Source organism: Styela clava, chromosome 1 (assembly GCF_964204865.1).
Source record: "Styela clava chromosome 1, kaStyClav1.hap1.2, whole genome shotgun sequence".
Classification (NCBI taxonomy): domain Eukaryota; kingdom Metazoa; phylum Chordata; class Ascidiacea; order Stolidobranchia; family Styelidae; genus Styela; species Styela clava.
Window position 1 is genome coordinate 19,852,115 of NC_135250.1, and position 17,843 is coordinate 19,869,957.

The 17,843-nt window shown below is 33.6% G+C and overlaps 2 protein-coding genes and 1 pseudogene across 2 annotated transcripts; all 3 read right to left on the minus strand.

The window, feature by feature from the left end:
• Positions 1 to 230: 230 nt before the first annotated feature.
• On the minus strand, positions 231 to 13,757 carry LOC120338122 (peroxisomal multifunctional enzyme type 2-like). The gene is made up of 17 exons (XM_039406062.2): positions 13,618 to 13,757; positions 13,226 to 13,279; positions 12,799 to 12,906; positions 12,547 to 12,606; positions 11,907 to 11,928; positions 11,379 to 11,575; positions 7,769 to 7,891; positions 6,561 to 6,796; positions 5,549 to 5,720; positions 4,762 to 4,913; positions 4,192 to 4,315; positions 3,772 to 3,878; positions 3,212 to 3,454; positions 2,611 to 2,805; positions 2,392 to 2,527; positions 1,531 to 1,655; positions 231 to 974 (listed from the first exon to the last, which is right to left on the minus strand). Exons 1-17 carry the CDS (start codon positions 13,673 to 13,675, stop codon positions 885 to 887), a joined length of 2,202 nt encoding a protein of 733 aa, XP_039261996.2. The 5' UTR covers positions 13,676 to 13,757; the 3' UTR covers positions 231 to 884.
• LOC120338131 (superoxide dismutase [Cu-Zn]-like) lies at positions 13,743 to 16,702 on the minus strand. Its single transcript, XM_039406073.2, has 2 exons — positions 15,341 to 16,702; positions 13,743 to 14,762 (listed from the first exon to the last, which is right to left on the minus strand). Exons 1-2 carry the CDS (start codon positions 15,528 to 15,530, stop codon positions 14,476 to 14,478), a joined length of 477 nt encoding a protein of 158 aa, XP_039262007.2. The 5' UTR covers positions 15,531 to 16,702; the 3' UTR covers positions 13,743 to 14,475.
• Positions 16,639 to 17,516, minus strand: LOC120338142 (uncharacterized; annotated as a pseudogene).
• Between the last annotated feature and the right edge of the window lie 327 nt (positions 17,517 to 17,843).

Below are 17,843 nucleotides of genomic sequence, written 5' to 3' on the forward strand. Positions count from 1 at the left end.
TACAAATACCAAATAGTAAGACCCATGCTAAGATAATAAAGATACAAAGCACAACAGCCTCCGCAATCTCTAAAAAATAAAGATATGTAAATATTCGAATAGAGGGCAAGATCAAATCTAACAAATATTTTTATTCTTAATTAGCTTCACTTGTGTACATCTCCCTTGTGGGGCGCGCCCCATGGTTTGAGGACCACTGATGTAAACAATGAAGCTGATGTTCAATATAGTAATATTTAACTTTTTTATTGCATAATCAGATTTAAAAATTAGCATCTGAAAACTTAAAACAAAGAAAATTACAAAAACAACATATATATTCAACAATGATAATAAGAATAACAATGATAGGTTGTTAAATTCCCTGACCAAAGCACATTAATTCAATTTTACTTATCGATAAATGTTGACAAATAACCGTAAAGCATTCTTTGAGATTTGAGCTTTAGAGCAAAATCTGCAATCATTCCACGCATTATCAATGGTATAGTTGTTGGCAAATCTCAGTGGAAGATGAATTAAAGAATGCAACAAAACACTGTAGTTGCAATCTTATATAAATATGCACTCATGATTTAAAACTAGCAGATATGGTACCATCGTACCACCTTTGTTTTGAATTACAGGCATATTTTATGAAAAGTTTAAAATTGGATCGAATTTGCTATCAAAATCAGAAAAAATGAAAAGTTAGAATGAAGGAGTTTGTAATGCGAAAGCATGAGATTTTTCAAATAATAAAAGACTATTAATGAAGCAGAAAAGGTTGCTCATAATGATGATAAATTATTGTCCATTCATTGAGCGATAATATTTGATTTGTAATCAATAAAGGATTAAAAACTTTAGATTAATGATTGGTATGCGGCCAAAAATATGTTTCTTCACAACTTGGCCTGCGCTTTAAATAATGTTTCCAATTTCTGTGCCAACATGATATTGCCAGCAGCCTTGAAACGTCCACTGAAGAAAGCCTAAAATTAAACAAATATTGACAACTCTGTTGAGAATGAATAGCGTAAGATTTTGATACTCGTGTAAAGGGAAAGGTTATTGGATGAAAGAAACGCACCCGCTAGCCAACTTGTTATCAAAATGTGTTTGAAAAAAACAGTTTATTGATATAGATGATTGTCTGGTAGTGAATGCTACCAGTTTATAATAAGACAGCGGTTCCCAACCGGGGGCCCTCGGCCCCCCCCTAAGGAAGCCACAGAGCAGCTTGAAGGGGGCCACAATGCTAGCCGCCAAACTGATTTTACTTTTCACTTTACAAGAAAACTCCCCGTTCTTCCTAGTTTATTGCTTGATAAGGTTATTTCACAGGGTTTTTTTCGCTTTTTTTATGCATGAATTGTTTGAACATAATGGGATTTGGAATCTTCCAATCAAAATAACACTATAAATACCCCTGGAATGATAAACAGGGGCCACGAGTTTTAAAAACCTCCGCAAGGGGGCCACGAGAAATCAAATTTAACTTATAACGATTAAAATTCACAATTAGAGGTAAATTCTTTAAAATATCACCTGTTGGGGATTTAGCTTTCCTGAAAACATTAGCATCACATCATCATCGGAAATGGTGAGTGTACAACCAGGTTTTGAAGCAGGACCACTTGTCATTGATCCAGAACCATTTTTGAGATCAAGTGCTATTAATGGAGAAAACATTAAAGTATATGCACACTAGGTCTGACGCCATTAATTTGCGTTTGGGCAATTACTTTCCTGAGTGGGCCACTTACAGACATTGGGCCGGAGGTTGAAAATTTAATACGAAACTATGAATGAGAAGCAGTTTTTATGAATGAGATGCAGTTTATATACGGATAACTAGCGGCAATTAAAAATAGCCTGCCTGCTCATTTCACTGATGAAATGAAAACACAAAAATGAAATAGCATATAACACATGACAAGCAGGTGGTTTTGACGACCATCTAGTACGAGCTTATATGTGCAAGAGGCAAGAGCGCACCTGCGCGCCGTGTGTTGTCAACTCTGTGTTACAAGTTTACCTCCTTGTAGAAGGAAAACAAATGACATTCGCATAATTTAGAATAGATTCATTTGTAATTTGTCTTATTTGACATCTGAGGGTCAGACAAAAATTTATAGCATTCCAGTCAAAGTTTATAAATGTTTCCAGAATATTAGGTAATTGTTTCGATTTATGGCCATCCTTATCAAGAATATGTTATCTGAGTATCAATTTGACAACTGCTAGATTATTGTTATTGAGTCCATTTCGCTTACCATACAGAAAATATCACACAGATTCTAAGTATTTATAATTATAGACGAAAATGACCTCAATATATTTAAATAAAATTCACACCAAACCTTCTTAATAACAATGTGACTTGACATAAAAGAAATATTGACATACCCCATTGCCTTGTGACCTTCCCATTTTTAGTGATATTCCATTGGTAAATTGCATTTACTTTCTTCACCATATCAGCATTGATTAAATTTTGAACCCCTTCAAACAAAGCATCACTCTCCAGCTTGTCTTCAACAGGCTGGAATGTGGATAAAATTTATTCGATTTTTTTGTCAAGAAATTTGTTGATAGGCATCTTTGATTATCAACAAAAAATCCAACCTGTTCTTGTGCCTGATTTACACTGCTCGATGAACTGCTTGAGCTTCCGGTTCCATCTACTAAGTCAACATATCCACCAGTTAAACAAGCGACTCCAGTTTCTACTACAACAGTTTGGAAGTAAATTCTAGAACCTTCTTTCCACATGTCAGTTCGCAAGGTTTGTCCTGGCAATACAGGCTTCGCAAAACGAGTCTAAAAAGAAATGGGCAGATATGAGAATAAAATATGTCGACTGATGAATGTGGTTGCTCGATCGGTGCTCCAGGAATGTGTGTACCAATATGGAGGTAACTAATTTTGTTCGCCTATTTTACATCAAGTTGTGTAAAGGGACTGAAACATATATTCACTTGGCTAACACGGACAGTCTCCGAACTTGTAATAAAACTGAAATAAGGAAAATTGAAATAAAATTATGGCCTAATCCTAACCTGGTAGACACACTACGGGAATACCGCTCAATCTGTATAGAAGGTTGTGGAATTTGTGAATGGGTAAGGCAATTTGTTTGATACAAATCTTTGATAGAATGACAATGATTCAACAAGAAAAAGCACAAATGAATAAAATGAGACCAAAATGGAAAGCAAAATCCTACCTTAACTGCTTTAATTTTATTTGGATCATTGTCACCATACTTCATCATAACATGGCGAGCAGCATATCCATACGAACATAAGCCATGTAGAATTGGTTGTTTAAAACCACCCATTGCAGCAAAAGAAGGTTCTATATGAAGAGGATTTGAGTCACCAGACAGACGATATAATGCAGCTTGATCCTTGCTGGTCTTCTCTGATATGCTTGCGTCTGGAGAACGCTTGGGTGGTTTCACAGGTTCCTTGAGGGGTAGTATAATGAAAAATAATAAAGGATACAATATGGGTTTTAGGTTCACGCCTTGTCATCAATTGGTGAAGTGTTTAACATTAATTTTCGAATATTCATATTTGTGTGATTGAAATTGACCATTGTATAAGAATGCACAACCTTATTGGCAATTTATGAATATTGTATTAAATGATTAGTTTAATAGTTTTATATAAGCTTCATGTTTTGGTTTACGATCATACTACTGTCATGGTATTGTTCAATTTTAAGTAATGAGATGCACTAATATTACTTGGCGCATCAACTTTAGGGGTTATAATATGTTACCTTGACTCCTGAAGATGATCTTTGACCTCCAAAGTTGCCATAACCAACAGCAAAAGTCACAAACTGATTGAAAAATAATCTTTCACCAGATTCATCGAAAGTGTCAACTGTAATAGTGAACGGAGCGTTATTTTTATTCACTGTCAAAAAAGTTCATTCACACGACTGTTTTCCCCAAACCATCAATGCCTAGGTAGCCACTTTTACAGAGCTTTGTTCAAAGCAAATAACAACCCATAATAATAAACACTTTATAATGTTTAGGATTGAAAATCTTGCTTCAAATATGACCAAAATTTACACCTCAAATCACGGTTAATTTACTTTTTATTCTCAATATTACTAAAAACGTATAAAAAAATGTGTGTATCGAAGGCAAATCATGAATTGATAACAATAGTAATCTTTAACTAAATATACCATCAGTTATAACAGCTGCCCCAGATCCCTTGTCCAGGACAGCAGAAATCTTTGTTTGACTTGTTAGCTTGCCAGATGTTGGGATAGGCTTGAAGATTTCAATGTATTGTTCTCCATGAAGAATCTACATGGAAAAGTGAAACAATATACAAGATTTGCAAGAATGCTTGTGGCAAATAGTTTGAATATTGTCCAACTAGAAGCATAGGCGTTAGATTCACCAAAGCACGAATTATTAAAATAATTTCCATCGTTCTCCTCAGATCATGGATAAATCCGTTTTGTATTTGTAAATGATGCGACTCAAGACTGCATCAGACCAGACCTAAACTTATAATAATTCAAACCATAAGCAAGAGAAAGTTGAATCAATTCTTATAAGAATGTATAATAGGACTTGTTACTTTTTAGTTTGAAGCCTGATATCAACCAAACCGTTTTCCAAAGTGAACTAAAAAAGCATTAATTTGACTGAGCATTCTCTATGGACAAACAAAGGTTTGAATATGCTACAACCTACAACCCCGTTCTTCAGTGTAGCACGATCAAATTTAAAAACTGTTAACTGACCTTAGCTGGATTGATACTGAGTCCAGGAACGTTTGTGATTCCTACCATACTAGTAAATGCAGGCACAACGGCAAAAGTAGGCAAGACACAAAAATCATCATTCATTTCAAACAAAAATTTCAGATGATCTTCCTGAGTGGTAGATGCCCCAACTGTAAATGTGAAAATATCAAAATGAAATAGGATAGAAAGAAGATTATTGAAAAATTTTATGAGGTTGCCATCCACTAGTGAAGTTTTGATATTATATTATATTGATAATTTCTCAAACAATGATTTCTGCCAATGCATAAATATATGATATGTATTAAGCTATGATGAACTAAGTATCTGAATTTTGTTTTCTATCCTTTTCCTTAGTTACACGACTTCAATTGAATCTTAGGCCAGATCTTGAGTTTGAAATGTTTACACAGTAAGACCAACCCTTGAATCACTTCTGATATAATATTTTTAAATACAAAATATCGAACTTTTTCTCAAGTAGGGTCATATTCAACGAAGAAATTTACAGAAATCATTATCTTTCAGAGAAATTTGATTTAGTGATATAGAATAGCTGAATTAAACATTGTTTCGGTGTCATAACCAAATGAAGTCTTAAGTTTTTGTCAGACCATTAAATGCCATATATTTCAAATGATAAATAATGTATCAATTATTCTAAATATCAAGAATCCATTACGTCAAATATAACTAATTTCAAATATATTTAAATAATATTCATTTGGGCATCACTGGTTGAAGATTATATAACTAGAAAACCGCATTTCTATCAGGTACTTACTTCCTAAAGCATACTTAATAACATCATTGCTATTATAAACATGTACAGATGGTTCAGATTTATGCTTAATCGCTATAGATGGTTGTATAGGATGGTTTGAATGAAGGTCATTGTCTCCAGATTCAATTCTCATGACCTGTTCTGCAGCAGCAAGAGTCGACTCTCTGATAGTCTAGAATAGAAAGAAATATTGAGGTGATACCAGTCTGTCACATAAATGACTTAGCCGGATTTGTAAAAACCGCCGGTGTCACCCCCAATCATTTATGTATATTTCTGAAAATTCGCATAGAAGCCAACCCTACAAATCGTAACACGCCGTACGCACATATCATAGGGAATGATTACAGAAGAGAATTAGTGCAATCAGAGTTATGCATGTATAAATCGAGCCCTTGGTTTGGCAACGACTAGCAGGAGTTTTTATGTGGCCTTTCTCGCTAGAATTAATTATTATCCAAATTTAACTAAGAGAAACTGTAGTATAACATTTTTTAATTCATCAAGCGGTAGAAGAAGCTTTCATCAATGATGAAGACAAATTATGTTTTAGTATGAAAATCGTTGTGGACTGGAATTTTAAAACAGTCCTACGTCACAATGATCAAATGTATGTTAGTTTGTTGGCGGATTGCAGCTTGATTGCAGTTAGTCTCAGATACAGTGCTATGTCCTCAAGTAAAAAAGAATACACATGCACTAGTCAGGAAAATAAACTTCTGTGCCTAATTTCTCATAAGCTGCTAAGTCAGAATAAAGTCAGCAATGTTAAACGGCGACATGAAACGAATCACAAACACTTTGGACGAGACTACCCTCGTTAATGAGCTGTAAGGAAACACAGATTAACGGACTTCAAATTAATACTGAAAAGACAGCAGAAATTTATGATATCATTTGGCAAGGAATCCGATGCATCAACTTAAGCTAGTTTTGTTATATCCGGGAATATTGCCCATGCTACACATACTGACTGTTGCCCACCCCTGCTATTTATCCTAAATATACTTACAGATATAATATGATTCCTGCTGAAATCAACAACTCTATCCCAGTTATCACGAATATTTTCTGCCGTCATGGGTTTGTTTTTTTCTCTTAGGACTGCTCCATCAGTTCGCTGCCATCTGATTTTGGTCACAAATCCACCACCAGCTTCATAGACACCACCATTTTCATGGCACTCGTCATGACATAACCAGACTACTATGGGAACCACAAATTCTGGTTTCAAAGATTCAAAAACCTCTAAAAACATGAAAAGAACAAAAATAATGCTCAGATTGAATTGAAACAAAGATGGCGAGATTGTAAGAATTAAAATTCCTAATACATCCTAGACCAGGGGTGGGCAAATTACGGCCCGTCGGAGTGTGTAAGTGTTTTTAATCATAGTTTCATATTCAGCCTCCGGCCCAGTAAGCAAGTCCATTATCTGGAACCGGCCCACCCAGGAAAGTAATCGCCCACCCCCGTACTAGACATATGCTAACATGGGTTTGGCTTAGTGAGGAACTTTGGGCAAACCTGTACATACTTTTAATTTTAGCTCAGTTAGTAATGAAGGAAGGTGGTTATATAAGTTGGTTACCTAGAAGATACAATCATATATAGAACGTTTCTTGGACTGATCACAGTCACATGGTGTTATATATCAGGGATTACCAACTTTTTTTTGAAGCCCAAATTTTTTAAAAAATAAATTTTGTAGAATCTTGCGACCCGAGGATATGCTCAAATACTAGGTGGTATGTCATGCTCATGCCTTATATGGTCACAAACTGAACTGACTAATTTTTACATAAAATTTATATTCCCAAAAATTAACTCAAAGTGAAAAAGCTGCACTTATTCGCCATAAGCAAGTCTTCGTGGTGTGAAATTGTGGCGTAGCTTTACTCGAGCAAAACAGCAGCTGCCAAGTTTTTGCGCTGTGAATACTTCCCACATATACAATTACAATTGAGCAACAATTCAATATAAATATCAAATAAACTAGAAAATAAAAACAGTAACTTTGAGGTTTTTATTAAAAAAACTTGCCCAAGAAAATTTTGAAGCGACTCAATTTTGGGTCGCAATCCAGGAAATTTTTCAAGTGACCCTATTTTGGGTCACGACCCATAGGTTAAGCAACACTGTTATATAAAACTCCTGGTTAGTATGATGCCATGTCTATTTTTATGTTAAGATCATAAGTCATGAAATAAAAAGACTTACCGGGTGGTAAAATATCTTCTGTCAGGCGAGTTCCGGCAACTGGGGAAATTGTGTTAACATTGATGTTATACTTCTCTCCTTCAATAGCAAGTGTATTCATGAGACCAACCAAGCCAAGTTTTGCTGAAAAATTGAATAAGAGATAAAAATCAGTATGGGCTCCATTAACCCCCAATATTCTATAACCAAAAATGTAATATATAAAGCATGTTTATAGGAATATTTTACCATTACAAAAAGCAAAACATAGCTTTAAAGAATTCGACACGGTCATGAATATTCCTGATGGATTTTTATCATTAATCACAAGGAAATTCTAGCATGTGTGAACTGTATATATAACTTTTCATTCAAATATTACACATTTCATTTTTTAACAAATTAACAAAGTCTTATAAATAAATTATTGCATTTCAAGAAAAATAATAAACATTGCAAAAAATAGGAAAATACACACAAAGTTTAGTAAAACGGCTTCAATTTCAGAGAGACAACATTTCCATTTGGGGTTGGTTAACCCTAAGGTAATCCAAAAAAATATTTGAAATTAAAAATTAATGCAACTGGGGGTTATAATAGCATGTGCATGATTTTCTTTTCTATACCCCGCCTTAGATGATGAAGATAATGAATGTCGCACAAATGAAAAAAGGTTAGTTTATTCCAAATTAGTAGCAAGAGAGAGAATTTTAAGATTCATTAGACAGAATTCTATAATAGAAAATCCATATATATATATATATATTTGTAAAATCGCATTAAGCTCCCATACCCTAGTTCAGGGATGGCAAACCACTGACCCGCGGGTCACAAAGTGACCCACTGCCTTTTATTCGTGACCCCCTAAGGCTCGAATAAAATGCTAACATATCAGTGATAAAACCGGCCTTAAATTAATCTTACAATAACTAAACTATTATAATGTACCGTCAGTTGGGAAGTCAGGACTGCGATCACTTATATTCAAATTGTTAATTTTTCGGTATGTTAATTTTCAAAACCCCTAATCTTGGACGCATGTCTGCACCGCTGCGTGCCGTTATTCAGTTATTGGCTCTGACATCGTTTATGACATAACAATGCAATTGATGTTCATTTCTCGCAACGTCTTGTCTTTTTCAGAAGTGCATCTGCTGACTGTTTTAGGGGATATACGAGAACTAGATGCTACTTTGCATTTTATTGGTTTCTCGCCTACAATGCTGTTGAGAATACAAAATGTTTGAAATAAAAATCTGGAATAACAATGGGGCAGTGTAAAATTGCTTTTAATATGGTTACAGCTGATAGAAAAATATAACACTATCAGAGTGGAATTCCCTCCAAACTCTTTGGAACCGTGAAATAATTTGCCGCATCATCCTAAACGTAATTCATATGCGTACTCTAATTTCATAAATTCGAGTGCCATAAAAAGTCCATGATACAAGTGCTGTATAAGTAAAGCCCTAAACTACACCAACATTAATAACAACCGCTAAACTACACCAAAATCAACATTAACAACCGCTGTATCATGATTTGTTTCAGAAGTTTCTTATAGATACAAACATTGATTAAATATCTGTGACCCACTCTCTTCTGTTCCGCGATAAAAATATAATTTTTGACGCATTCATTGAAAAAGGTTCGCCATCCCAGCCCTAGTTCTAATTTAAATATCAATTAGAACAGATAGCCTTAAATTTGCTTGCAATCGGGGACGGGATAAACCACATAATATACTATTCCAAGTATAATCTGAGAAAAAAACATTGAAAATATTCTATACTAAGTTATGGACAAAATAGCAATTTTCATAAATTATCGCATAATCATAGGAATATGATTTTATAGTCTTATCAGAGTGAAGAGAGTGTTTCATTTTTCTTTCGTCAAGTGGCAATGGGTCAAAATGGCAAATTTTAAAATGAAGATATTATTATGAAAATTTGTCCCTAAAATCAAAAACTTACTATATCTAATATTACTAATTTCGAGTATATTCGATTTATTTGACACTTTGGACATTACTCTTTATAAAATTTCAATCCAAAGCCTACTTTTATTATAAAACTTATAAAATCACCAAGGATATAATAAGGATCAATAGCAGAGGAAGTAGTGATATGACAAAAGGAAGAAATATATAACTTAATCAGACTAACATGCTGTAATCCTGTAACAAAGTATAGTTAAACGTTAACTAGTTGTATGAACCAGAATGTTGTAAAGTATTGAATCAATATTTAAGAAGCTACGAGACCCCACCATGTTTGCCTATAATAAATCCAGTTGCCGGTATTTGACCCACGGCTTTGCAAGATTTTGCTGACTCATACAAGAGAATGTTTAAAGAATTTATCTTCATTAAGGGGAAAAATTGAAGTATCTGAGTATAGTAATGCATGTAAAATATAAAACTTTGCTGATTGAAATCTTGTATGATATTGATTTATAAAAAATATTTTAATTGTACGATCAATTTAATTCAAAACTAAAAAAATGGTGTTTAGTAAAAATTTGGATAATTGAAACTGTATGATTATTGTTATGATAAATGATTAAATTTGTAATAATTTTAGTGTACCATTAATCTAAGATTGAGAATTTTAGGTGTTTTCATAAAATTTTATATTTATACAAATATCATTTGGTCATATTTTTCATATTCATGTATTTTGAACTGAAAAAAAAAAAAAAACTGAAAAAAAATGAAAAAATCTATTCAATCTGATATAGACATGATACCTCACAAAGACATGTGCCTAAAAAACAAAAAATTAGTATAGAAGAACTACGGCCATTATATACCCTATAGCAGGGATGGCGAACCTTTTTCAATAAATGTGTCAAAAATTATATTTTTATCGCGGAACAGAAGAGAGTGGGTCACAGATATTCAATCAATGTTCGTATCTATAAGAAACTTCTGAATCCGATCTTATATGCTTCTGTTTGAGTTTGTGTAGTTTTTGGCTTTACTTATGCAGCACTTCTATCAGGGACTTTTATGGCACTCAATTTTATGAAACTAGAGTCGAAAACACGCATACAAATTACCAAAAACGTTTAGGATGATGCGGCAAATTATTTTACGGTTCCAAAGAGTTTGGTGGATGAGTCTGATAATGTTATATTTTTTGATCAGCTTTTCTCCAAATAAGGCACTTTTACAATGCTCCGTTGTTATTTCAGATTTCTAGGTTTTTATTTCAAGTCTGAAAAATTTTGTTTTCTCAACGGCATTGTAGGCGAAAAAATAATAAAATGCAAAGTAGCATCTAGTTCTCGTGTGACCCCTAAAACAGTCTGCAGATGCATTCCCGAAAGAGATAAGACGTTGCGATAATTGAACAGATCAGTTGCATTGTTATGTCATAAACAATGTCAGAGCCAATAGCTGAATAACTGTACACAGCCCGGAAATTAGCGATTCGAATATAAGCGATCGCAGTCCCGTCTGCCCAACTGACGGTACATTCTAATAGTTTAGTTATTATTAGATTAATTCAAGGCCGGTTTTATCAATTTTTATCACTGATATGTTAGCATTTTTTGCCTTGGCGGGTCATGAATAAAACGCGGGTCAGTGGTTCGTCATCCCTGCCCTATAGCAATCTGATCTCACCAGCACTGTAATTAGCTTGGCCAAAGTTTCCGTAAATTCCAGCTGCAGAAGATGTCATAATGATACGACCATACTTTTGTTTCCTCATATGCTCCCACACTGCTTTGGTGCACAAGAAAGATCCACGAAGGTGAACACGATGGATTATGTCCCATTCAGCAACAGTCATACGAGAAAATGATTTATCACGAAGAATTCTGAACAATTTTGACATGAAAATCCAAGATTTTGATACATTCAACGATGCAGATGTTAAAGACAAATTGTATACACATTATACATCGATGAAACGAAAGCTAGGAAATCAAGCTATACAACTTGTATAGACAGGTCACTTGATCAATCACAACCCAACTTAGATAATCAACCGAACTAACAGTGAAAATGGAAGCTATATCATGTTTCTTTCAAATTACTAGTAATCTCAAAAATATAATCAAAATCAAAGCGAAAAGTTTATTTATTTTTCCCAAAATAATATATAAGGCATAAAAGCACAATAAATACAATATTCTTATGATATCTTACCCGGCATTGTTGATCAGGATATCTGAAAATGACATATTTATAGATTCAGTAAGGGGTGTATCTTAGGTGTGTTCTAGCACTAGGGATGTTATGTCATACAATATTCTAGAATTTCGCCCTCTAAGATGAAGTATATTTAAAATAACTTGAATATATCAAAATTGGCCGTTTTGTCTCAAAATTAACTTAAATCATTTTCACTGTGAAAATGGACAATTCACAAAAACAATACCTTTGAACTGAATTCATTAAAAACACTTTATAGCAATATCAATTATTTGGTGGTCTCTGTACAGTATCGCATACAGTACAGTATCGATAGGAACCAAAATACATCCAATGAAGTTGTCATTGGCATATAGGACTTTTCAAGTACCAAATTGCATAAAACCCATTTGAAATTCATAGGATATTCAGAAAATTTAGGACAAGAAACAAACAAAAATGACTAGATAAACCAGCTAGAATAATAGGGGCATAACCTATGATCAATTTTTCAAATATTATAATACTGAAAAAATTTCCAATACTGATCACCCCTCCCCCTCCCTTTTTGTGCAGTAATCTTAAAAGTGCTTATTTAGTAACATAAAACCAAGGAATGAAATACTTATATAAATACATTAAGTAGAACTCTTACCGATTCTGCTAAAGTGATCAAGTGCAGTCTGTACAACTTCCTCGCCATCTTCGACAGAATCTGAAATTGTGTGAAATGAATATTTAATGCAAAATTAACAGAAGGGCGATAGTAACCATGTCACACACTATAATGAAGTCTGTAGCTAACAGACTCATTGTGTATGCAAAATATAATGTATGGTGAACAGAGGAAATTTAACACTATTATAAAAAGATAGCAACTGCATTTTTCAATTCCAAAGTGTCATACTATAATTAGCCACAGCTTTTCCTCCCTTGCTTCTAATTTCTTCAACAACTTTGTCAGCCAAAGTGCTTGTTGCTCCTTCCCCAGCTCTTGACGATCCCAGGTCATTTACTATGAAATGTAAAATACAAATCTTCACTAGTTAGTAGTTATTGAAGCATTTTCCTGAAATATAACTGCAAAATTGATGAGCTTAATTACCGACCATCAGTTACGTGAATCATTTAATAATCAGCCATTGCAAGTGTATTCCTAACTATCTGGTGGTTGCACATGTGCTTCTAGTGACATACATACCGTAAATATAATAATCTGTTCAGTTACTGCACTGAAAGCCAAAAATTTTTTTAGGGCAATTCTAAACAAATGTCGAACAGAAGTGATAGAGAACAAAATTTCCTATTGTAAAATGAATTTCGGTGTCACTTACCGACTACAGAGGCACCCCGAGAGGCAAAAGCTAGCGCATATGCTCTTCCAAGGCCTGAAATAAATAGATATGTTATTAAAGAGTTCCTGATACAATTATAAATAATAAAACAAAAATAATAATAGGAAAAAAGAACACATTTGAACTAAGGATGCTATATGACATGGAATTTGTAAATCAATTTCTAGTTGCAGTAATTTTAACATACAAGTGATATTTTTATAGCTTTATTTCATAAACTGTATTGAAGTGTATCTGGTATTGAAAGATCGGAGGATTGAGAAATGTTGTGAATGGTTTTATCTATTTTTTATTCTAAAATTTAATTCAGATTTTGAATGGCTTAAATAGATTAACTTTACATTAAAATTGTAATATATGCCTAAATTTACCTCCACCAGCACCCGTTACAATCACAACTTTCCCATCAAAACGTAGTTCGTTCGACATCTCAATGATAAGCGATGAAAAAAATTTCCAATGCCGTTCTAAGAACCTAGATAATTTAATCTAATAATCTGAAATCCACAAATATACACGAATGAAATGTTGTAATATTGCTGAAAAGAACTTTACATAGACTTGAACTAAGTTTGCATTATTTCAAAACTTATTTTCAGTTACGAAAAAACAATAAAACACAAAATCATTATTGGTTGATCTATATCACAAAAAAAGTACAAACAAAACAATGATTGTAGAGAGAACACGTATTGGCCATTCATGAGAAAACTTCAGGAACAAAATTGTTTATTGGAGCAGTAAACAAGGTTTCTGGAACATGTTTTGGATGAAGAAAAAATTTAAAAAAATGTCATGAAAATTTATGTAATACAACATATAGGTTGTTAATAATGATTTTGTCTCAATTTGTTGATTTAATTGGGCAATACTCGCAAGAATAATTTCTAAGGAATACAGATCAAAACATAAAAACCACTAAAAAACATTGATCTTCATGTTTTTAACTTCAAGCACAACTGTACCAACAAGATTGAAAACCTAAAAATAATAAACCAAATATAATAAACATTATTATCAATTACTTTCGAGTTTTCACTTTTATGTTCCACAACAGAAAACAATATCCCAACTTACGCAAAAATAAAAATTGTTGCATTCATTATCAGGACGAAATTAGACAAAAAGTCTGGACTTTTGGAAACAATAAACCAAATAAACAGACAGACAATAAAACATGATTACATATTCCAAGACACCACTGCTCATAATGACGATTTACTCATTAGTCATTTGGCTGGAGAAAGTCCAATTACACCACAAGCCAGTCGTCCTCCTGCATGACCCGTTGTTTTGCTATCAGGAAAACCACCACGGCCCAGATCATCTACATCCGCATGAACAACTATTGCCCTGCCAACAACAGAAAATTCACCATCCAGTTTAACTTGCTTATCAGTAATATCGATTGTGGCTTTCCCACTTTCATCAACCATTATATTGCCGAGATCTCCAACATGACGCTCTGTGTCATCAGGACCACCGTGCTCCTTATTATACGGATTGAAATGACCTCCTGAATGGACAAAGCAGAAATTCACTCAAGAATAATAAATTTTTGAAGATTAACATATTAATTATGGTACACTGTTTTAGCAATTAAATAGTACAGCTTAGTTTGCAGAAAATCCGATGCAGAATTCAATAAAGTTTGCCATAGCTCGAAATTTATATTCTGAATGGCGAAGAATGTTTGAGATGCTAAAATTCCAATTCCAATTCTCCCCTAATAATGGTTCACCTCAAAAAACAGAACCCATAAACTTTGTAATTACTTTCTCTTCATATCCCTGAGAGAACATAACTTTCGTGCAAAACATCTTAGATTTCATCAATTATACACAAACAGAATTTCAAACCCAAACAAGACCAAATTTTACTCTTATTATCACAGAAGTAATTTGAAGAAATATATGGGTTCTGTGTTTTTGGGGGTTACTCTTTATTTTGACAAAAAAGAAAGAAGTATGGAAAACTATCAGCTATTTCTTTATGGCCAAATGCAAATTTCAAAATGTTGATTCCCTAGAGAAATTCCACTCTCTGGACAACAGCAGTTCGTCGAAACATACTTCAAAAGTGAATAAATTTTACCTGTACTGGTGCAACCATTAGTGTAATCTCCATATTGATGAACATGAAACCCATGCTGGCCAGTTTTCAGTCCTGTAATTTCACCTTTGATGGAGCATGTACCATCACCCATATCTTTAAAATTGATGATGCCTTTGACACCTTCAGTACTTCCTTCCAGAATGCAAACGGCTGTTTTGGGAGAAGCCATTATTTTTGTTTGAATAGATATTTATTCTGCGATAAAAAAGCAATAGACACATATGAACTCTACCATTCACAATGAAAAAACTTACAAAATAACAAATATAGAACCTTCATATAAAAAAAAATACTGGTGTACCGGTAGACTAATAACTACTATGTTATACAGAGGGGATTCCACAACTATCGGGAAGATCACCCAGATATAAATATGAATATTAGAATTCACTATTTTTTCATTGTCCTTCGCATGTATCATTGTAGAGAAATCATAATTTAAGTCACACTTTACAAAGAAAAACGTCATATGTATATATATCGTGTTTTCGTTATTTATCGAGTCCATTAAGGATATTCGTTTTAAATTTAACTATATGGACATGGACAGATGTAGTTGGCACTCTCTAGAAAAATGCAGGTCTCAATTGTTTATATTCACAATAGGTATTTTCTATCATGATTTATAGAAAAAAACATGACAAAATAGCAATAATACAAAATACTATTAATGTAAAAAACCAAAACGGAATGAATAATGTGCAGGATTTGAAGATGAATCAAATAACACATATCAAAGGATGAAATAAATAGTGTACAATGCTTACGGGACAAAGCCCAAAATTCAACGATGTTAAGAAATATAGGCGACAAATAAAAATGGATGAATATTATATCAGAAAATGATTTCATAACTTGTGATCTGATACAGTGTATATTATCATATATGACAGTAGAGATTTCAAGATGATCCCATAATCATCCAGCTCCATGGAAGTTTGCAAACAGATGAGGTGATATCTTCAAAAATTTGAAAAAAATACATCAAATCATTACAGTGTTTATTAAATTTCAATTTATCGACACAAAAGAGTAAAAAGGGAACAAATTCACTAAACAGTGAGATTATTCAAGGGATTGCAAAATTAATGACGAAAACAACTTTACACATTCAATGGTACTAAATCATGATGCTAAATTATATTCACCAAAATATAACATTGTAGTAGAGAAACTTTTCCTTATTAACGCAATAATTTGCTAATTAATATGAACTAAATTATGAAATTTTTCAGACATTTAATCATCATAACATCAGGTTATATTTGATTTCTATAAAATATGTTCATTTTACAGTTTTATTACATTTTAATCCAGTTTCCAAAATGCAATCTGTTAATTTTGATGTCGGCTTAAATACAATAGAGGATGTGACTGAAGAAATACAGAAATATAATCAAACCCCCTGGAATTATATTTAAATCTATTTTGTAATCCCAATCACACCACAAGCTAGTCTTGCCCCAGCATGGCCTGTAGTTTTGCTATCATCGAATTTTCCCCGACCCAAGTCATCTTCATCTGCATGAACTACAATTGCCCTTCCAATAACGGAGTTCGCACCACACAAGGTGACTTGACTATCAGTAATATCTACTACAGCTTGTCCATTTTCTTCCGCTATGATATTGCCCAAATCTCCAACATGACGATCCACTTCTGCAGGACCAGCATGTTCTCTTAAATTTGGATTAAAATGGCCACCAGTGCTCATGCATCCTTGTGAGAAGTCCCCAAATTCATGAACATGGAATCCATGTTTTCCTGCCTTTAATCCTTCCACTATGCCGGTAATTTTGCAAGTACCATCACCTTGCAACTCCAGCAAAATGTCTCCTTTTACTCCTTTGTCGCCATCGAGCTTACAAATAGCTTTCACTTTGGTCATTGTCTTCAACGGATACCGGTACAGAAATATACCGTGTGTATATGTAGTATGAATCTTGTTGCAAACTGCACTGCTTTGGTAACGTACCGGTACCGGTACGTAAATTTATACCGTAACTACCCTAACCCAACTGCAAAGCTGCAACTGCTGAAACAGCAAACCCGGTAACCAACAATTTGAACTTTGGTAATTTTCGGAACAACACCCACCCAACAACCAATCAAACTGCGCGTTATGGTGATAGGATTTGCATATTAATTCCAAGGGATAGGGCAACCAATAGGACGGCGGCCAAGGCCCTCGTCCGGTTACCGGTACAAGTCCATTCCTGGTATATAGATAGATAGTTTATTTTGGAAACTCCTTAATACACACAAAATGAAACGGGAGATTACGGTAAGTATACTTCGGCTCCATAAAGCATAAAGGGCGAATAAATAATTGAGAAAAACAAATAAATAAAAACTGAATATGAAATCAGGAGAGCAAACAAAACCTTGGATAAGGTTCAAAACGAACAGAATATAAGATGGAAGGTTTTGCCGAAAAGAATTGGTACCTGTTCACTCTCCTAAAATTATTGAATCAATTCAC